This window comes from Pantherophis guttatus, chromosome 4, assembly GCF_059756535.1.
Source record: "Pantherophis guttatus breed Tessera chromosome 4, ASM5975653v1, whole genome shotgun sequence".
Classification (NCBI taxonomy): Eukaryota; Metazoa; Chordata; class Lepidosauria; order Squamata; family Colubridae; genus Pantherophis; species Pantherophis guttatus.
Genome location: NC_142066.1, coordinates 60,827,672 through 60,850,509, shown reverse-complemented (window position 1 = coordinate 60,850,509; position 22,838 = coordinate 60,827,672). Strand labels below are relative to the sequence as shown.

The window sequence follows — 22,838 nt, the reverse complement described above, 5'->3', positions numbered from 1 at the left end:
TCTATTTGTTAATAAACTCCACATCAAAAGGGTCTTAATTTGGTGCGTAACATATGATTTGGACTGTAACGCGCTCAGCGTTATTACTCTAGGGTTGAAGAAAGTTTTAGGTCATTTCAACACATGTGATGGGCAAAAATAATAGCGATTTACTTGTTGGGAACACCTTTATGTTTTACCTGTGATCATTCGTACCTCCCTAAAATTAACTGAAGTATAAAGCTACGTGGATTTAACGTACATAGAGCGCACTGTGCGACCACCCGTAGAGACAGCTGAAACACGCAACAGTGCAACGTGGTTTGAATCGGGAAGGAGACCCTATTACCGCATAGCCACCATGAGCGTGGACTTCCAAACGCAGCTTTCCGCCTAAGAAACAAAACAAACTTTCTGGGCCAAAAGTGACGCTACTTTACTCCAATTAGTAAGTCTATGGATCTCTGCGACAACGGAGGCGTCGCTTTGCGGAAGAGGGCAGCGTCGGGAAGGAGGAGGAGGAGGAGGAGGAGGGCGAGTACGATGCGGTGTGTGACGCATGCGTGCTCAGGAAGGGGGTTCTGCGTTTTCTGTAGGTCACCTGTGTACGATGTCTAAGGAGTGAGTGTCGAAGAAGGGGTTTAAAGGGAAATGGGAGGGGGTAGCGAGGATCATGCCTGTGGAGTGCGCACTTCGGGTGCATTAGTACTTATGACGTCATGCAAAGTCCCTCACTCCGAAGTGGGACGAGGGTTCAGAAAAGGGTATATAGACGTATCTAAAAATCAGTACATGGGAGGGCGAGAGAGGGAGAGACGTGTGCTGAGATATCGCATGACAGCCGTAGGTCTTTGGATGCGGGCGGGGCATGGCAAAAGGTTGCTTTGAGCAGCCTTGGGCATGCTGGCTGGACTTAGTTCTTGCATTTTCCTTGCCTTTCCTCTATTTAAAGCTAAAACGTGGAAATGTCCTCTCCCATTTTGTTCAGCTATTCCCAGAGTGATAATAATAATAATAATAATAATAATAATACCTGTTAGAGCCAAATGTAAAGGCCTTTGCTTGATATCTCAGGGATTTGACTGGTTAAATGAGAAATGATAAAAGATACTGGTTTTGCCTCTTAAACCAAAAGTTGTAAGTGGCTCCACAACAAATTCTGGGGTTGCTTTTCGCATGTCTAGAGACTCAGCATCTTTGCTTTTCCTTCATTGGGTTAATGAGGAAGGAAAAGGAACACTTGTGGTCTTAATCACAACACTTGAGAGGAAGGTAACTTGGCTTTCTAGGAGGTTGAAGTAAAGTTGGTGATTTAGTTTATTATATGTTTTGCAGTGCTATGTGTTGTTTACATGATAACACAAATACTTTGGTTAAGTAACGTATAGGTGGGTCAGTCAATATTTGTGTTATATAAAAGTGACTTTATCTGGAAGAAATCTAGCCAAACACTTTGCATAATTTCTAAAAGAAAGCTCTAAAGTGAGGGGACCAAAGGATGCTGGATATATCCCTCCCATGGGGCATGTCCCTAATCATTTGGAGGTGTTAATGCTAAATAAAACGACAACATATGGGCCTCATCATTATCAATGTGTTGTAAAAGCAGATCAATTCAGTCTGGTACTGTGGGCAATGCAGGTAGTCCTCAACTTATGACCACAACTGAGCCCAAAAATTATTTTACTAAGTAAAATAGTTAAGAGAGTTTTGCCCCATTTTATGATTTTTCTTGCTACAGTTGTTAAAGTGAATCACTGCAGTAAAGTTAGTAGCACAGTTGTTAAGTGTACCTGATTTCCCCATTAACATTGCTTGTCAGAAGTTCGCAAAAGGGGATCATATGACCCCGGGACATTGCAACCATCATAAATATGAACTAGTCAAGCATCTGAGTATTGATCACATGACCATGGGGATGCTGCAACAGTCATAAATATGAAAAAAAAAGTCGTAAGTCACTTTTTCAGTGCCTTTGTAACTTTGAATGATCACTAAACAAATGGTTCTCTTCTGTATAGCTTCTACCTGTACAGCATCTCAAGAGTGTTAGATTACATTTTTGAAGGAAAAAATAGTAATGTAAAGAAAAGCTTCAAAGTAGCTGCAATAATTGGGAAAGTGATTAAAAGCCAAGGAATACTGAAAATAATAGGCATTGACCAAGAATCTTGGAACTCTGTCATAGTTATTTTTCCATTTTATTATGGGAACTCTTAAGTAGGCTTGACAAACTTTGAATAAAGTTATAATTTTCCAGTTAATACAGTTCAAAGATTTTCAAATGTGTTTGTTTTTTTCCTCTTAGGAAAGTAGAGATTCCAGGCCCACCCACATCAAAATGCATTCTGTATTGGAAAAGGAAGGTCAAGTCAGAATACATGCGTCTTCGGCAACTTAAAAGACTTCAGGCAAACATGGGAGCTAAGGTAAAGATACGCTTTACCTTAAGCAGAATTTTTTTTTTTCAGTAGGCTTTACCTCTGCACGTTGGGATGGACAAAGTCTGATTGAAAGAAACATCTGTCTTGCAACTGACTTTCATCTTCCTGAGAGAAAGTCAGTTGCAAGACAGATGTTTCTTGCATCTGTCTATATATTCATATATTTATATCATTTATTCATATATTTATAGCAATCTATTCTCTATTTGGCAAATCCAGAATTTATATCCATGGAGTTTAGGAAACTCCGTGCAAACTTATAAACAGCACACTGCCTACCACTTTAGCGACTGCCATTGGTGCCCATATGGAAACTTTTTCTCTCTGATGGTCTCTCTCTTCCCCCACTAATCTTCTTACTACTGTTGATCTGCTACAGATCCATCCTGCCTCCTAAGAAGTATCCAATCAATGTCATACACCTCATTTTTTTTTCTTTTGAGGGATTCTACAGGAGAAATATGTAGCAACATCTTCCATGTGTTTCTGAGGGAGAGGGGGAAAACTTTACTTGGGGACACCTGGAATTCCCCTCAGCCCTTATGTTTCACCAAAGTAGTGGGCAGTGGTGTTTCCAGCACAAAGACGAGGCAAATCCCTCTGGCCTAACAGAGGTGAGCCACAGTCTGAATATGTATAGATACTTTTTTGCAATCATCAAAACACTTCAAGATTACATGACCCAATTATTGAGGGAATGGGGGGGTGGGGGTAATAGTCATGAAAATGTGGTAAAGTTTAATATGTCTCAAAGCACAAAAATAATGAGGCTACAAAAGTTCAGATCCTGATAATGTGACTGCTATGCCTGTTAACAATATGGGCAGCCTCTGATAGAAAAAGGTTGACTCTGATTAAAAAGAGAACATTAAAAAACTAAATGTACAATATCTAGAATATCTATTCCTAGACCAAGCCAACTCCAAAAATGCTAGAGAATTCCTGGAAGCCTGGCACTCAGACAAATCAGCCATCAGTAGGCACTAGAGTTAAACAACATTTACATACCATTCAAAAGAGATAATCAAAAAGCCAAAAAGAAAATAAAAGGACCAAAATACCTTCTCACCCGCAATCGACACCCAGATGAACAAAGATTAATACAAAGACCAACTTTAATTAACTTTAGACCAACAATTAAAAAAGAAGCAATACCCCAGTGAAGAAACTATCAACTCAGACAAACAGTAAAACACTGTTAGTACACTAACAGGGCAAGCCACTAGAATATAAAATGGGAGCAAACCCCATTCCCTTCTCTCACTGATGATATTGCCTAGTTTGGTAATGAAATTTCCAAACAACCAAGCTCAATGTCTACAAAGGACCCTACTGTAAAATATATCTGTGAGGAAAAAATAAAATCCACTTCCTCATATTTATGGGTACAAAATGACTTACCAAGTCAACCTATTTGATGCTATCATGAGAGAGGCAGGATGTAGACTATTGGCATGATTGTGTATTTTGATATGAAAAGGCTTTATTTTGATTGTACCAGCGGAGAAATGGTATAATTGCAATCTGCCTACCTATGTAAGATAGTTGATAGCCAGTAATTCAGGTTTAAAAATGATTTCCTTTTGCTGGGTTCCTGCGAATTGGGATCCCTCTTCCGCGATGGCAAAAGGTTGATCTGTTTTTTTCTCTTTCCTCTATTCCTGTAGAATTTATTTGTGTCTAACTTCACAAAGATTCAGGAAAAGATAAACATCCTAAACGATGACTGGAAGAAGCTTAGAGTTCAGCCTATTCAGTCTATGAAGCTGGTTGGAGGAAACCCTTTTCTGAAACAGGTGTTGCAACATATAATATACTATATTTCCTTTCCTAAGTTCATATTCACACTCCCACACTATAATATCCCTATTTTTCATGTCATTATGAAGTTCCGCATTTACCCAGAGAGAAAATTTAGATCAGTTATGTAAAGTCATCAGTATGAATAGAAGTTTTTTTATAGAATAATAAAACCCATTCAGGATTGTCCAGCAAATGGCAACAGGAAAGGATAATATTCCCTGTGCAAAATTAGTACTTTTACTTCATACCAGTTGCTGCAAGATCCTCTGTAGCAGTCCTTTTGTGCTTTTAACTTCCTGATTCTTGTTATTTTTTTTCAGTCCTTCTGTTTCCTAAGCCTACAATCGATTGATGTGTGTCCTTTGGGAACAGAAGAGAAATAGGCTCAAGGGTTAGGATGAGTTTAATTGTTACATATTTTTTCCAGAATTGTAACTGGTGGGCATACTTGGAACTTTCTAAGTCATACAAATTAATGCCTCCGATCATGTTGAAAATGTGCCAACTGACTGATCATAATCTGTTCTATATTTAGGGATAAGGGCTTGCAAGTTAGAAGGTATGCCAACAAGCAGGCTAAGTCCAGCATTTAATTTGTTATCAGTCATACGATGCTTAACAAAATCCCCATCCAATAAGTCAAATAGGAGGGGCATGTTTATAAAAGATATGTCTACACAAAATATCCTTAATCATCTGCTTGAAAGACTATAAGAAAGATCCATCTGGACCAAGAAGGTAAAAGAAACAAGACAGGATGAGGTGAACTACCTGCAAATTATGGAGGAACATGGACTAGGGTCTCCTAAAATGGCTGCAACACATTGCTAGATTTATGTGGGAAGAAATTATCTTTAAGATGTTTTGGTAATAACCATTCTGATTTTCATTGGTAAGTACCCAGTGCGTTACAGTGGGCCTAGAAAATAATATGATTGTTAACTTGATATGATGATGGCCCTATATATCAAATCAGAGCTCCTATCAAAAATCCATCTTCTTCCATCTGAATTTAGAGGGTCATGATGCCCTCTAGCGGAAGCAAGAGAGAAAACCATAGTAGAAGATTCCCATCTGATACTAAAGCCTGATCACTGAGGCATATCATATCTGTCTCATTTAGTACCAGGAATGGATGAAAATATATTCAGCACAGAGGGACTTTAGAGGGGTGACTTGTATATTACTCCTTCTGATGGGGCACACTTTTGTTCTCCTCCAGTGCACAGTTGAGAGCATCTTCCCCACTTTGAGCACCCAGACTTTATTCATGCGGACTCTAAACACTGTAGCCCTGGTGCCTATCATGTATTCCTGGTCTCCACTCCAGCAGAACTTCATGGTAGGTAATCAGCTGGTGCCGTAATTCTTGAGCTTGAATGTGAATATTTTCTTTTGAATCCAGAACATCTTTTAAGGCCTGGTTGGAAGACAGCAGGGTTTCTTCGTGGAATACTACCCAGTGCAAGAACATCTTCTGCTTTTCGTTTTGAAGCTGAAGTACATGGTATTTTTACTAAGGTTTCCACACTTGTTTGTAATACCTGAATTGTCTGTTGGGGTAGAGATAGCACAGTTATTCATCTGATTACAGAAGTTAAATTTCTTGCTTGTCTACATTGTCTCCAGTGTTCAAAACATCTGGATTCCAGATGGGAAAAGATGGCATTTAGAGGCCATGTCTTCCACAGGAGATCAAGGAAGTTCCAGTTTGATTCTGCAAAATGAGTGTGTCCTATAAACAATCTGCCATTCTCTAATGAATCTTTTTCATCCCTAATCCCAGCTTCCCAGTGTCCAGAGCTAGGGAAATGCGCACAATATCAGAGTTTATATTCTAATATTTCTGATGAGGAGCTTCTCCATCCCTTCTCAGAAACTTCTTATCACTAATAAAGTCTGGGGGTTGGGTGGGGAGTGGGAGTCTTCAGAAGCATGTATTCCAGTGATGGTGCATCTATGTTTTAAATTTACTGTCATGTTACAAGTACATGAAATTATTGCAGTAATAATTGCTCACAATTTTTGCTGCTGCGTCACCCTCAGTCACTCTCAAAGGGCACAACATTTGGACAAAGCAATTCATGGGACTTTTGCTCCACATTAGAAGCATCTTATCTATTGGATTCTGTCAGTACTTTTGTACGTACCAATGACTTCCCTGAGTTGAAGCTAAAAGGCACTTCTTGCAGGCTGCACTCCCTCTTTTTGGATAGAAATTAAAAAAAAAAAATCCTTAACTTGGTGAGCTGATGTTGTGTAGGTCATGCTGTCATACTGTATGGTCTTAGCTCCCTTCCCACATAAACTACCTAATGCAAGATAGAAAAAAACATTCTGAACCCCCTTCTACAGGGATAAAGCCAGTTTTTCTGTTGCAAATAAGCAAGATAAAATTATGTGAGTCACTGCTGCCACCAGAACCTTCTCTAAAGACCACTGATTGAATGGCATGACCTTGCCCTTAAGAGTAAGTGCTCATGAAGAAAGACCTTGTGATGCTGGGGCATACTGCGTCAGCCTTCCCTAATCTAGTTCCCTCCCAGATATGTTGGACTACAGCTCCGCTCCTCCTCCAGTCAGCATAAAGAGTGCTGTCTAGGAGCGTCTTCACTGTTCAGTAAGATCAGCAGACATCCCTCTGGGTTCTCGTTAAGGTGGGCATGCAATCTGCCATTTGCAGGCTCTTCTGGTGAGTGGACAAGGGACAGCTACCTGCCTCCCTCAGGCTGTGTCTGCCCCCGTTTGCAGGTGGAGGATGAAACTGTTTTGTGCAATATTCCTTACATGGGAGATGAAGTAAAAGAAGAGGACGAAACCTTCATTGAGGAGCTCATTAATAACTACGACGGCAAAGTCCACGGAGAAGAAGGTAAAGCCTACAGAGTCTTCCACTGGGATTGAAGGGCCCCAGATCATGTATAGAGTGGAAATTGGAGGGGATAATTCTGTTCTTACAAGTCAGATTTGTCTTTGTAGGCACACTTTGTTCTTAATGAAGTTGAATTTTTTCCCATGCCTAGCTTTCAGTTCTTCCTTCCAGAGTTGCTCCCAGGTTCTGTTCTGATCAGTGATGCTGTTTTTCTGGAGTTGGTAGATGCATTAAACCAATATTCTGAGGAAGAAGACGAAGGACACGATACTGTAGAAGGCAAACAAGAAGCTTTGAAGGAAGACCTGCCTGTCACACGGAAGAGGAAACGACTTACAATGGAAAGTATGTTCCTTGCTTCTTTTCCACATTTCCTTTCTTATTGGAGCCACATTCATACTAAGCAGCGAGTCTTGCTGCTGTGTGCTTCTTCCATATAGTTTCTTGTACTAGGCAGTATGAATTGGCAAGAAGGGGGCTAGGATCTAGTCCTTGGGTTGTGTTCTTCAGCAGATTTTAATGGAAACATGTTTCAACTGGATCCTTCAAAGTTCATAACTCTTCCATTACTTCACTTTCGTTCAGTTATTAAATGAAATGAAGTAACAAAATAACCACAGGTTAACTTTAAGAGCCCCTTAAAGTACAATACAATTTTGATTCACAATTCCTTTGTAATTTTGCAGAAGTCCCATAAGTATATTCTTTTAGTTTGCTGGGGAAATTATAATGACTGCATAACAATATACACAAGGAAACTGAGAGAAAAAGGCACCTGTTGGCATTTTCTTCAAAATAGTCTTTTCTGTGTTTTACAGTACAGTTTATTGTCTGATATTTATCTGTTGTGGTTTCTTTCTAATTATCTTCTGAGCCAATCCTATCATGGAAGAGCAGTATTCCAGGGAGAGAAATATTTTAATTCATAAAATATCAGCAGGCTTTCTTGCATGTCTAATGTAGGTAACAAGAAAAGTTCAAAGAAGCAATTTCCAAATGACATGATCTTTACAGCTCTTTCATCGATGTTTCCTGAGAATGGCTATCCAGAAGACATGAAAGAAAGGTAAGAATTATTTAATTCAAGCCAAGTATCATTTTGTTTTTCTAGTCTGGGCATATCGTAGTCTAATTTCCAAGATGGATATCGGAAATACTGCCTTGGGAAAAAAATCCTAGCAGGGTCAGATATGGTTAATGGTGGTTAAAACAGAAGGCTACTAGGAAGTCTCAGGACAGTAATGTGGTTTGAGAAGTTCAAAACACCTCGGAAGAAGGCAAAAACAAACTATACTCTTAATGTTGCCAAAAAATTGTTTAGAGATGTTTAATATAGTCTAATATAATAATACTATAATCTAATATATTTTTAATAATGTTGCTACTTTCTGGGCAAGACCTGTTTAATTTCTACATGCCTTAATCTTGTGTTTTATATTTTAAATGTTACGTCAGATAGTATGTCTTATTTTATTTGTGATGCTTCTGTTACGAATAAACAAACAAACTTGCAGTCCAGCTGAAGTTTTACAACAGGAGCGCTTTCTTTGTACAGTTAAACAATGTATGCATTTTGACTAGAAGAATCATTGCCCGGTGTATAGTTTGCAACCTAATTACCACAGGAAAATGATCTGGGATGTTAGCAGCCATGATGATCTTGCTATTGTCTCCCCCTGCTGTCTGCTTTGGATTCTTCTCTCAAGCATTCTAACCATGCTTGTTGTCATATGCAGAGGTTTGCATCTGATCTTCATAATACAGAATTCCTGTTCATATTTTGCAATGTCAGTTAGCGTTTTGCAGACCCCAAGATGCTTTCTACCTCAAAGTGTTCGGTTTTATTTGAGGTGGTTTTATTGCTTGAACAGTATGTTAGCTAATATATACCAGTGGCCTTCAGACTATGAAATGACATTCTCTCTAAAGTAACAATTTTAAGTACATAAGTACAGACTGTCAGAGTAGCTGCAGCCAGCTACTTTCTATTGTTTGCAGCAACTTTGGAAGGTTTCTATATGACTTTAAATGACTCTTCCCCACCTCATTTCTTTAGATACAGGGATCTGACAGAAGAAGAATCCGACATGAATGTGCTCCCTCCCCAATGCACACCAAATATTGATGGGCCGAATGCCAAATCTGTTCAGCGTGAGCAGGCTCTGCATTCCTTTCACACACTTTTTTGCAGGCGCTGTTTCAAGTATGACTGTTTCCTCCATCGTAAGTTCCTGATACAATCACTACTTCTTTCCTGCTTATTCTGTTCCAGTGTACAACATCTTCATGGGAAATGTTAGCAGATTCTCCCTGCCTTCTATAAAGATGCATGCATAACAAAGTTAATACCACTTTTCAAAGTTATCCTAGAATGTCTACCTCCATTTACCGTCCCCACTGCATTTTTTAAAAATCATCTTACCTACCCTCCTATCTATCAGACTAAAGTATCCAGAATGGCTTAGAACATTTATCATGATTTAAATTATACTCAGTTACAATATTAAAGCCCCATAAATATTCCAATTAAAATCTAGGTGGGTTAGCCATTGAAATGCCAATGTCTTCCTGAAATAGTCAGGCTTAAGTTTGGTTTGCTAGGTAGTAATAATAGATTAATTAGCATTACCACACAGGAATACAAGTACCCTGTTTCCCCGAAAATAAGACATTCCCTGATAATAAACCCAATTGGGCTTTTGAGCATATGCGCTAAAATAAGCCTCCCCCGAAAATAAGCCCTCCCTGAAAATATTTAAATGCAGAGCTGGAAATCAGGTAAGACAGCAAGGGGAGCCCCAGCTTACTCCACACACCCCAAAATACTAAGACCTCCCCGAAAATAAGGCCAAGTGCTTATTTCGGGGTTCAAAAAAATATAACACAGGGTCTTATTTTTGGGAAAACACGGTAGTTCTCCAGTTTTTGCTATGACTTCATTTCCACTCTAAAAATTCTCCCTTCCCCATTTCACCCATCCCTCCCCCTTCTGTGTATCTGCATGTTTAATGCTCTGCTGAATTTAATATAGGGTAAATCTAATCCTGGGTACAAATTCTTGCAAAATTATTTGACTAGTAGTAATTATTGCCTTCCTGAGATTTGAGGGGTTTTTTTTAAGAAAAGGGACATTTTCCTAGGTTCTTATTCTAACCCAAGCAAGATGGTTATTCTTTTTCAGCTTTTCATGCAACTCCAAATGTTTATAAGCGGAAAAATATGGAGACCAAAATTGAGACAGAACCTTGTGGATCAGACTGCTTTTTGTGGTTGGTATGTTGGATGGGGATTGCTGGGCGTGCAAAGCCAATATTATAGCCATTCATTTAAAATATAGTATAAGAATTGTTATGCATCGTCCACTTACTGTTGTCATCAAATATTGTACATTCTCAGGTAAATGTTAATATCTTCTTTACCTATATCTCAAACCTGATCACCTGATCTGATTGTGTGAGCTCCAACCCATTAAAACTTATGCTCTAATAATAAATAATACATTAATAAATGTATTAAAGGTGCTGATAGGCCCCTTTTTTGTTTTTAATCTATTTTAATATGACTGTCCTTCATTACTAAAAGGACAGCATGCCCCATTACCCTAAAAATTGAACTGCTTTTCCTAGATCTGGAGTGCAAAAATTCAGGTGACCAGCAGGTGGCAGCAAAACATTAATTTTCTGCATTATCTTGCCAATTAATGGTCCAGATTTTGCAGTCTGGATTTAGGAAACCCTCAATTTCTACACACACACACTCCCTTGGGGAAAAAAACTAAAAGGACATTTAGTCAAAAGAAAATAAATGCAATTGTGACATTGTAGGAAGGAAGGATATCTTGGTTTCATACCATTCCCCCTGTCTTTATAGTACATTTTTCACTGCATGATCCTCACCTCTTTCTATCAAACACAGATTTTGTTTCAAAAAAAGAATCTGCATCTGAAAGATGCTTCAAAATGACAATTTTCCTATACTAGAAGACCGCAGTAAACAATACTATATCTTAGACACCTTCAGTTTCTCATGTATTCAATTTTCAATCTGTACTCTCTCTTGAAAACTGCTTCATATTTCCTAATGCTAAACAAAATTTTGCATATTTTGATTTCTGTATTTAGGACAATACTGTAGTTTCTATACAATATTGTTCCTAAATGGGTTCCTAAAATTCTGGAGTAAGCACTTTGGCCCCAAAATTTTACATTAAAGTCCATTGTCACTTGAATTTTTGGAATAAAATTAGAAAAGGGGTTCATTAGAAAGATATTATGCAGTCTGTAAACTACCCATTTTGTTTCATGTGGTTGGTGCATGTTCCCTTCCTTTATGGGCATGACTAACTTATGACTCCTGTAAAAACTTGCCCATCTCTTTCTTCTATCCAGAGAACTTGTTAACATTTTAATTGTTCACTGTGATGCATCACTTTGGAAGGAAATGGGATAGGAGTTTGAATCTATGGTATATACACATTGTGTGAATGTTCCAAGGATTTTCAACTTTACCAATTTACAGCTGTGCAAGTCTGGTTAAATTAAGTTAAGATACATCCTACCAAAGTTATCCAGGAAGAGTTTGAGTCTTTTAGCCCCAGGGCAGTGGACAGCATCCTCAACACTACTAGTGCCACCACCATCATACTGGATCCATGTCCTTCCTGGGTAGTTGTAATATCTGAACAAGGCTGTGTGCTTTCTAATCTGATCTTGCTTTTTAGGAGGGAGCCAAAGAATTTGCAATGATGCATAACCCACGATCAAAATATGCTGGACGGCGTCGGCGCAGGAACCCCAATCCCAGTGCCACTGCCTCCACCAGTGCTGCAGCTTCTACAAGTCCCGAAGCAAAAGAAGGCGATAGTGACAGAGATACAGGCAATGACTGGGCATCCAGTTCCTCAGGTGGGCAAGGTTCCCCTGCTCATGGCTTACAGAAAGCAGGGATGGAGAAATTGCAAATCGTGGCCTATTTCCCCTTAGAAAGGGATGTGTTCCGGCAGGCTCAAGTGCAAAGAAGAATCATTTCTTCTGCAGAATTTGTCCAGATTTAATTTATACCAGAGCTTGCTGGCAGTCTATTTTAGATTGATAGCATAAGCTTTCAATCACTGTGTTGAAGCACATGCAGAATGATTTTTTGTCATCACAAACAGTCCTTGCCCAGCTGTGATTAGTAATCCTGTGGCAAATGATGCCACTTGACCGGTAAACATTTTTGAGATGTCTTTAAGAAAACAAGATTGTTGTCAGGTTTTGGAGTTGCTTTTTGGGTACATGCATACTTTCCACATCTATTCATTTTTTTTTATTGCTCCAGAGGCAAACTCACGTTGCCAAACTCCAACCAAGCCGAAGATGAGTCCATCGTCTTCTCAGCCCTTCATGTCTGATGTGCCTCTGGAGCCTGTGGAGTGGACAGGGGCAGAGGAGACTCTCTTCCGTGTTTTCCATGGAACTTACTTCAATAACTTCTGCTCCATTGCTCGACTTCTGGGAACCAAGACATGCAAGCAGGTATGAGCCTTGGTAGGCCAGGACAGGACATGAGCATCTGGTTCCCTCACTTGGAACTCCATCTTCAACAAGCTGCATTTCTTGCTTGGCAGGTCTTTCAGTTTGCTGTAAAGGAATCCTTGATAACAAAGCTACCAGTTAATGAGCTCCTGAATCCCTCCCAGAAGAAGAAGAGGAAGCACAGGTATGTGTTCAGGGGAATCTAGCGAACAAGAAGCAATGCAAGGAATAGTTCTTGGGTACAGATGTTCTTGGGGAAGGCTTAGTCACTGGGTTTGGCAAAAACTGGCATAGTCTTATGGATTTCTTCACCACCCACCCTCCCTTCCGAAAAAGATCTGAAATGTATAACAGTACCCTACTCATCCCTCTCAATTTTCTTGTATTGGAAAAGCTCCTGCCTCTCACCAAGTTATTCCTTCTTCTATAAATTCCATTTTTTTTTAATCTGAGAGATCTAGAAAGGAGGCTAAGGAGAGTTAGAATAAAATAGCATATTTTAGAAATCCAAAATTTTTCTGTCTCCAAGATTAACATTCTTTTCTCTCTTCCCCTTACCCAAACAAAGGCTCTGGGCTGCTCACTGCAGGAAGATCCAGCTTAAGAAAGGTAATGTGTTTCCTGCTGGGTTCTTCCTATTCCCATCTCCTCCTGAGAAAACAGAATGGAATATAGAAGGTTTGTCAAAGGCCAGTCAGACCAGGCTAGGCCAAGAAACCTCAACACTCCCTTTATCTCTATAATTTTCTCCAGAATATTCCCATCAGTAGATGAGACTCCGTTTCCTTATTAGCTCTGGTGTTTGTAGTTAAATTGGAGAGGTATTTCTGTTTTAGTACTAAGTAGCAGAATTCAAAATTCCAAATGAAGAAATTCTGATTGCTGACTTCTGGCGTATCCCAGCACTTACTAGACTGGTAAACTTGAAATGGCCTTTTGCACTAGAAACACTGTCTTGCGCTGTTTTGGGATTATGATATATGCAGCATTCGTGCTTCCTAGGCCCAACTCATGGATGTTCCTTCTTCCTGCAGACAATTCATCAACTCAAGTGTTCAACTACCAGCCCTGTGACCATCCAGACCATCCTTGTGACAGCTCCTGTCCTTGCATTATGACACAGAATTTCTGCGAGAAATTCTGCCAGTGCAATCCTGATTGTAAGAATCTACCAAGCTGCCAAATAATGGCTAAGGTTTCTAGCAATTTTTTTGTGTGTGGGGGGGTGGGCATCCCTTTAAGTATGTTTATGTTTCCTTTGCAAGGCCAGAACCGTTTCCCTGGCTGCCGATGCAAGACTCAGTGCAACACCAAGCAATGCCCCTGCTATCTGGCTGTGCGGGAATGTGATCCAGACCTCTGCCTGACCTGTGGGGCATCAGAGCACTGGGACTCCAAGGTGGTTTCCTGCAAGAACTGCAGCATCCAGCGGGGCCTCAAGAAGGTACATTTCAGTCCTAAAACAGGGGAGGACAGGAGATCAGAATTATGAGCCTAGTATGGGAATGTGCCAGTTGGGAATCGCATAGAACTGATTTAGCTTAGTGTTTTTTATTGCTTCTGCTAGATAATGTGAGAAGCTGTAGGAAGGACTCAGACGCAGGTAGTTCTTGATGAGTAGTGTTGCTTTTACCACTACTCATTCTCTGAGATTTCAGCCATCTTTGCCAACCTCCGTAACTGTGAGGACTGATTTTTTAAACTGGACCCTCCATAGAAGATAAAGTTGGCTATAATATACCTTTATTTGGAGGTTTTGAAGATAGCCTTCAAAGAATTCTGCAAGTACAGGATATCTTGTTATGACTGGTGGCCTAGAATATGTTTGTTTGTTCCTTTTCCATTTGTTTGTTTCTTTTCTCTCCCCATCTTGTAACACTCTAGGTTTGTTCACTTGATCTACTTCATAAAATATGCTTCTGCCTCTTTTCTTCATAGCACTTGCTGCTGGCCCCATCAGATGTTGCTGGATGGGGAACTTACATTAAGGAGTCTGTGCAGAAGAATGAATTTATCTCTGAGTACTGTGGAGAGGTGAGTTGGAAAAGTAAAGCAGGACTCTGCTGCAGAAGGGCAGGCTTACAGCAACTAACAAATGCAGAAGGGCAAAAACACCCCCATTTTTGCAAAAAATGGGCCTGTTTTCGTGAAAAACTGGCCCGCTTTTGGCCTCCCAAACCCCCCAAGCGTCACGTTTTTGCCCTCCCCCAGGAGCACACTGCAGGTCTCCCAAACCCTCCACAGGCCCCATTTTTGCAAAAAATTGGCCTGTTTTTGGCAAGAACGGGATGCACAGGGTGGGGTTTCGGGAGGCCAAAAATGGCTGCATTCGGTGTATAAGACGCACCAACATTTCCACCCTCTTTTGGGGGGGGAAGTGTGTCATACTCCAAAAAGTACGGTATTTATGCTGCCCTGAAGGAAAATTCCTCCTAAAGCTGTTTTGTCTGAAAAATTTAGATCTGTTTCCAGGAAGAAATTGTTGCATTCATTGATTCCTGTTCAGAATTGAGCAATACTAGGGCAGTCCCACATTCATTTATCATTGCATTGACAGAAATTAGAGCAGTGTAGCAGATTTTCCTTTTACAACTATAAATGATTTGTTAACAATGTAAATGAAACCAATGTGTTTCATTGAAAACAATTTCCACTTACGTTAATTACAGCATCTTAAACTTAGAGCCTTTTTTTGGGTTGAGAAGATGATGGTGATGGTTTATTAAATTTATATGCTACCCAATTCCCAGCAACTCTAATTCTCCCACTCTGTTTCATTTTACATATTGACATGTCCCAAATTTAACTCTGGCTGTATGTCAGTAGTAGAAGTCAACAGTTTAAGGAGTACTGATTCTCCTGTATGGGTATTACAAGAGAAGAACAAAGGATGGAATGACCAAATATATATTTCAATTGTTAAGTATTGCCAGTATTGAGAATATATCAAGTAATCCATATATTTTGTGTAGATAAAAAAGAACAAAAAATTCATTCCTTATCTGTTAATTGATCTGAAATGTTAATTTGATTGCCTATCAGTGTTTTACTTGTCAAAATATGTAGCTGGCAAATAAATCCAATTGTTTAATTTACTGCCCCCACCTTTATTGTTGCAAAGTGGAAGAAAAGTTCTATTTAGGTGCTCTTTTTATCCCTGATCTCACTTCTATTCCAAGCAAGATAGCTAAATTTTGTCTGCTTTGGAGGCACTATTTTCAGATCTCCCAATTCTTTGGGTGAAACTAAGTCTTATAAATTTTGTTAACGTCTGACTTGGTCACTTTACTGCAACTAACAAATTCTTGTCCATTGTCTTGCCTTTTCCCAGCTTATCTCTCAAGATGAGGCTGACCGCCGTGGCAAGGTCTATGACAAATATATGTCCAGCTTCCTCTTCAATCTCAATAATGGTAATTGACTGTGGTGAGGTAGAGCACTTCGCTCTATGATATGATCTCCAGTAAGGGGTGATGAAGCAACTTGGGGGGAGCAGGCTCTAGAATTCTGTCTTCCATGGCTTTCAAGGGTGGTTCTACATAAGGAAGTGAGCTTTTGCAGAGGCCTATGAGCTCTTTTTTTCCTGACAGATTTCGTTGTTGACGCCACACGCAAAGGCAACAAAATCCGCTTTGCAAACCACTCTGTCAATCCTAATTGTTATGCCAAAGGTGAGACTTTTTAGAGCTCTGCTCTCATTCTGACAAAATAGACTCCAACTTAGAATCTTTCTAGGCAGATGTTTCCTTGTTATGTTTTTTACCCCAGAATGCAAACTTAAAAGGTAAATGTGACGTGGTATGTCCTGGATCAAGTATATTCAGCTCCTTATAAAAAAAGGGGGTATGTTGCCAGCCATTGTAATTACTTATTTTCTTTAAAATTAGAATATAAATATCTTCACCAGAAAATCTGGTTACAGAGAATTCTGTTCATAGGAGTGGTGCTTCTATCATCCCTTAATCATAAAAAAGGCAAGGGCAAAGAAACGGGACCCTAAATGAGAGATGAGATGTGATAAATGCTTACACAAATAAATTATTTCTTATTTTTCCAATTCCTCAATTGCTAATAGGCACTGCTGAGAATCACATTCACATTCTAGAGAATTACTTTGTCGCGTGGAACTCAGAGTTTAAGAAGAATGTAACAGCAATAATCATACTTGGTAGTAACAATCAACCATAACTCACACATTTCTAACTTATTCCAAGATGCAAAAAGGGCTCGTTAGATCATGTAGCAATTGTGTCAATGCTAGTTGAATACATTTGCGTTCTCAGGTGTGAATATAATGCCCACTCTAGTTTAGCAAATGACACAAATTTGAAGTTTTGTTTCCTGAAGGCTGGGAATGAGTGTGACAATGGGAGCCTTGGTGGGGTGATTCTTGTGAAAATCTGGGCAATTGATTCAGTCTCTTTCTTGCCCCGATTCAGTGGTGATGGTGAATGGAGATCACCGCATTGGGATCTTTGCCAAGAGAGCAATCCAGGCAGGCGAAGAGCTCTTTTTTGATTACAGGTGAGTGCAATCTAAATCAGTTTTCTAAGTTTCCAAGATATTGCTTGGTATGGTATCTCATATGTATATCTTCACAAAGACCACAATGCTCTTATTCACAGCAGTTTCATTTCTCTCCCAGGTATAGCCAAGCAGATGCCCTCAAATATGTCGGCATTGAAAGAGAAACTGATGACATCTGATTGAAATTACTGGCCCTCGGTGCTCCCAGCCAGTATCACTGCATCCTATTAATGCTGCTTTCTTTGTTGCTATATATATGTTAGGAAGGCTTCATTTCACCTGGATTCCTCTTTAGAGAAAAGTCCAGTTTTTTCTATGGACTTGAGATGCTGATTCCAAGGCCACTTGACTGGCAGCTAGTGACATCATGAAGAGTTCTGCTGAATTACAATTAGGAGGAAGATGAGGAGACTGTGAAAAGGCAAAGTGGTTTAAGACCATTTTGTATATTGAAGCTTGCTAATCAATTTGATTCATTGGTTTAAAAAATTATGTGAGCTGAAGAAAGTATTTCTTTGCTCTGGCTGCGGGCAAATTTAGAGCAGAGATTATTTCAACACAAATGTCACTTGCAGAGAAAATCATAAAGTATTATACAGAGGCCAAGGGAGGAGATCAATTAATGTTAATTAATTAATTATGGGTAACATTTGCTCCCAAGCCTCTATAGTTCATTTCTTTCAGTTAGTGACTTGTTATAACATTTTCTAATCCTTTTCTCTTTCCCTCTTGGGCTTCATACTAGCACTTTCAGCAGTGAATTAATTTTTTTTTTCTTAGTTAGTTGAAGAACTTGCACATATTTAGTTCTGCTCTTCTCTTAAAACATTAAATTGTTTTTGGGTTTTTTTGAAGCCACAAGAGGTATTCTTAGTGTACATATGAAAACAGAACAATTGGGTACATGTGACCCAGGAGAGTATAACAGTCTTTTTAAGAGCAATTTAATTTGTCACCCCCTTTCAAAATATTCCTGTCCTCCCCCCCAACACCACCACCATTTATGTCCAAAACAATCAATTAGCATGCACTTTAGAATGACTTGCTCAATGAAGACAGGGAGTTGTGCTCCCTGTGGGTTTATAGGGAGTGAAAATTGATTCCACCTGCATTGTGTGGATTATTGTAGATACTGATTTTCTCATAGGTTGATATATGAGAGCTACCAATCAATTATAAAACTGGCTTATTATACTGATAAAATGTGTTTGTTGGTGCCAGCAGTAGTTTGGATTTACTACATGGGTAAGTCCCCTTGTGTGACATAGTAACACCAATGTCAGTCTTGGAGAAGAGAAGGAAGACAGAAATGTAGTTTATGGAACTTGGCAGGGTGTGTGTAGAATGAGGTATACACAATCATGTATTAGCTACGCAAATAGCATTATTTGGCCTAAGGGTATTCATTTGCTTTTGATCGTGCTAGCCATGTAATTGTGAAAGTGTTAGCACTTCTGCGCACAACATTCCACCTGTTCATTTCCTGGGCCGAAAATGAGCCTGGAACAAATGAAACAATGCTAAATAGTATAGTTGAGCATATGTAGAGTGCCTTTACTGCTGGCTTAGTACAGCCTGCTGCCTACCATAAGGGAAGGAGCTTCTGGGAATGAGTATACAAATGTGGGGGAACATGGTGTTCATGGTCTCTTAGAAATCAAGGAATTGAGTGGCAGCAGCAAGCAAGCCCTCCACTACCCTATTTACTACTGCTTCACCTTTTCTAGCTGCTTAATAATTGTGAGAAAAATATCTGCTTAATGTAATTTGTATCTAGTATGAGTGAAACTTAATTGTTTAGAGCACTTCTAAATACTATAGTGAATTTAATTTCGGTGTGAGAAAAGAATGCCGTATAATTGCTAGGTTTAGTTTGATTTTTTTTAAAGCCATCTTTTTGTCACTTGCAGCTTCCTAGCAGAATGCATTCTGGAGATCAATTTAATGTTGGAATACTGTATTATTTTCTAGGAGAGCTGTCAGCCTAGTTTCTCAAAAGCATCCTTAGGCACCTGGTTGGGTTAGAAATGTTAAAGTCTTCTCAAGGGAACCTAGTACTGTAAGAGACATTAATTTCTGGAAGAAAGTAGTTTGAGGGACAGTATGAAAAATGGTAGTGGATCTTTTGTTCAATTAAGAGTCATGTTCTTAGTTTATGTTTTTGAATTGGGAAGAAGAGGGAAAAACCAAGGTGCCTAGTTTTTAGCTACTGCGGTCATAGCACAGTGATGCAGCTTAACTGTTTCTGGCAAAGTTGTAACCAGGCTTATTGCTTAGCTGTTGTCTAGCATCCATACAGTGTAGATACAAGAAGAGGGAAAGGGAGTCTCATGCATGCAGAACTGACTACCACCTTCAGGCCAGTAGATGCTGCAATACTGTATTTGGTGTTCTGTATGATTGCATCTTGACTCAACAAAGCATTTGGTTGGTTTTTCAGCTGATGGACGTTTAGACTTCACCTCTGCATTGCATAACATAATATTTTATAACACAAACATATATTGCTTAGCACTTCTGATATACTGCAGCTATTGAAGATTCCAGTTACTTACATAGCAGCAAAAACATTTATGCTTCCCCCACCTTGTACTTCATTGAACTGCTTTTCTTCTAGGCATGGTGGTTCAGGAGCCAGCAGCTGCATGGCACCTCCATCTTCTGATTGCTTATGACTCTTAGCTTTGCTGCTGGTAACTTATGTGCACTTTATATTATCGCTTGTAAAAGTTTGTCTTAATAAAGGTGTAGTGATAGCTAAATAAAGTCTGCCTCGTGTCAAATTTATTGGTACTATTGGAGAATAGATAGATTGGCAAACTAATTCCCATACATTCAAGTAAAGGAGGGAGCAAAGTATACACAACAGATCATGTACACAGTACTGTTGCAACAGCAAGGCTACAGGCTGTTTGAGAATATCCTTATCTAACTTTAATCCTTACAGGTTATAGTGGATTTTGAGGATGTTCAGAATTCTTGAAAAACCTCACATAATAATAATCACATATTTTTTAAGGCTATCATAAATAGTGTGCTGAAGTCCAAACAAACACAAGCAACAATAACAGAAAGTGCTGCAATCTAGTAGATGTCCAGATTTTTGCAGCTGAATACTGCAATCCTAGTCCATTTGCATAATTACAGTGGCATCAATTATTTTTGCATTTAAATTCCCTGTACATGAAATGCAGCTTTACTTTTGAACAAGGCTTTGGCTGCAAAATGAATTGTGGCCCATCCTAATGCACGGTTGATCACTGTTTTGAGTGGGGTGGTCCAAGCTGATGGTCCAAGTTCTTATTCCTTTATTAATTTGGAATACTCTTTCACAACTAATTTTCAAGAGGTAAGCCTTGCAGGAGGAATGTGTCACTTCTTTAGCTCAATAAGTCCACTCAGCTGATAGCAATAGCATAAAAGGTATTCAAATGCTTTGCAAAATATTCTCAGAAAACTGAGTACAGTGGTGACATTTTCTTTAATCCCAGAAATAAATATTCATCTAATTTTTTCACAAAAAAATGCCCAATCTTGCAAGGTTACCATGAAAAGTCATCTTTAGAAATTATCCTGCAGGCTCCCTGCCTACTTACCCACCCACCCCCGGTTTCCCAGAAAAAGTTAACCCTTCAAAGTAAGCACAGGCTTCTCCAGACAATTGACTCTCACTAGACTTGAATAGAAAAATAATCTGGAAACAGGCTAATTTTTCTCCTTAATTATGGACAACCAGAAAATCAGAAAAGTGAAATATGGTTACCACAGGCTTGGGAGATGTTAGTTCATGTCCTCACTCAAGCAAACATAGTTTTAGGCCAGTCACTCTCAGTCTAACTCTAGTGTTGATAAGATACTCTGGAAGGATTATGTGCAAGTTAACCTGAACACTCACAGAAAGGATGCAGTATGCTACGGGAGTAATAATTACTGTTAGTATGAAATATGATTGCTGTTATTTTTGTCAGCAAGTACATCTATTAAAATACATATGTTGCTTGGAGAAAAACAAATTCTAGCCATAACCATTCAAAATGCATTTTTCCCTCCCCTAACCCACATCCAAATATATATAACCAGATAATTTTTCACCCTGCTTTTTTCCTTTATTTTTACAAGTTAGTCTTTACTTTTTTCCCAAACAACTCTTTAGAAAAAATAAACTGCCTAGGAAGATGCCCAGGCTTTTGGATAAAATAAATACATTTGGCCATTGTTATAGAATCTTATAATCCACAAGTAAACTTAGGGAAAGAAGAGGGCTGGATGTTATCCTTCCCCCACCATACAACAGACTACAGAGCACAGACTATCACTTCACTTTTAACAGATCAGGATTTTGTGTTTTATACAAACAATACCATTAAAAAATTAGTCCTTCTAATAGCTCACAACTAAAACACGAACAAAATGTAGAAAGAATTTTAAATTCTCAAAACCCCTGATTTATGAAGCAGCAAGTGGTAGCAAAGTGCAAGTGATTCTTTTTTCATGCGCTATTGCTATACATACATACGTGTTTTTATATATATCAGCAGGCAAATATACCTATATTGCACATTGTTTTCTTTCAGGGCACAATATAATGTGCCAGGCTCTACATATGCTACATTACATGGCTTGATTAATGGCTTTTTTTATGCTAAGCAATTAAGCAGGAAGACTATGTGCTAGTGCATCGCATATGAGAAGGCCAGCATGAATTTTGCATTGCATTTTCCCAAAAGAAGTGTATATTGACAGTCATTTCTCTTTTCAAATTGTGGAAGGAGCCCCGGACTTTAGCTATAAGTTGCTCTAACAAACTGGAGTTGAAACTGCAGGACCTACTAGTCACCTTTGCCTTCTCATCCCACTATAAGAAGAAACTGCAGGACCAAAATGGAGAAAGGGGATATGAAAAAAAAAAGTGGGCCCAGAGGTAGGGGATGGGTTACTACTTGAGGAAAAATAGATATCGTTTTGGCAGCTACCCAGGCACCAATTAAAACTTTTCAAAAGATACAAAACACATCCAGTTGGAATCAATTGAGGCATTATGGAAGTCCCATAAATGAATGAATAAACAGATAACTAAATACAATTATTCTGAATGAAATGGAGGGAGGCAGAAATATCTTTGATTAGACACTTGCCAGTAAGGACTTTGTCCAACTGGGAAATACAGCAACACCACAGGATGTGCAAGTTGAACAAGGCGAAGCACCAGGCAGTTCATTACGCCGTGAAGGGTGGAGGCAGAAATCAGTCTCCCAGCAAGTGGCACGATTGGCAGTTTGGGTTTGGTCTTGCCAAGAGGCTGCAGCCAGCACCAACGAGTAGAAGATGAATCCCTTAGGCTCCAGTTGGCTATTCTGTTTTGGACTCTTCCAGGATCTGTGGCAAGTTTTGATCTTTCCGAGAGGCAACAGGCTTAGCTGCAGGGAGAGTGGCAGGTTCAGCACTGCCACTGCCACTGCCCCTGGTACTCCCGCCACCACTACTACTTCCACCACTGTTGTAGTCCTGGATAGCCTTTGGCTCATTGGTGTGATAGGAGCCCTTGTAACGGTGATGGTGAAGGTACATCAAGAGAAGGGCTGCTGCCAACAGCAGAAGCAGGAAAAAGATAACTGGGGGAAGAAAGGCAGAAGTATGGAAATAAAGGAAAGAATTAGAATAACTGGGGGAAAAAACCATAAGTACTTGCAGATGGAA

The 22,838-nt window shown here is 39.3% G+C and overlaps 2 protein-coding genes across 16 annotated transcripts in view; one reads left to right on the top strand and one right to left on the bottom strand.

Moving 5' to 3' along the window:
• The first annotated feature begins 267 nt into the window (after nucleotides 1–267).
• EZH1 (enhancer of zeste 1 polycomb repressive complex 2 subunit) lies at nucleotides 268–19,907 on the top strand. Of its 15 annotated transcripts, none has more exons than XM_087892287.1 (20): nucleotides 268–427; nucleotides 2,288–2,408; nucleotides 4,091–4,219; nucleotides 5,449–5,568; nucleotides 6,978–7,098; nucleotides 7,270–7,443; nucleotides 8,113–8,164; nucleotides 9,155–9,321; nucleotides 10,280–10,371; nucleotides 11,819–12,002; nucleotides 12,418–12,614; nucleotides 12,707–12,798; nucleotides 13,183–13,223; nucleotides 13,649–13,774; nucleotides 13,880–14,058; nucleotides 14,553–14,648; nucleotides 15,946–16,027; nucleotides 16,205–16,285; nucleotides 17,054–17,138; nucleotides 17,260–19,907. In XM_087892287.1, exons 2-20 carry the CDS (start codon nucleotides 2,361–2,363, stop codon nucleotides 17,318–17,320), a joined length of 2,127 nt encoding a protein of 708 aa, XP_087748413.1. In that variant the 5' UTR covers nucleotides 268–427; nucleotides 2,288–2,360; the 3' UTR covers nucleotides 17,321–19,907. The 15 variants fall into 15 exon arrangements, with proteins under 15 accessions (XP_087748413.1, XP_034272084.1, XP_087748414.1 ...); XM_034416193.3 differs by having other exon boundaries at nucleotides 8,062–8,164; XM_087892292.1 differs by having other exon boundaries at nucleotides 320–427; nucleotides 6,910–7,098; nucleotides 8,062–8,164.
• Nucleotides 19,904–22,838, bottom strand: part of CNTNAP1 (contactin associated protein 1) — a 52,056-nt gene continuing 49,121 nt past the window's right edge. The window contains exon 24 of the mRNA XM_034416188.2: nucleotides 19,904–22,753. Within this exon, the coding sequence (XP_034272079.1) occupies nucleotides 22,491–22,753 (263 nt within the window). The 3' untranslated portion in view covers nucleotides 19,904–22,490. The remainder of the gene's footprint in view (nucleotides 22,754–22,838) is intronic.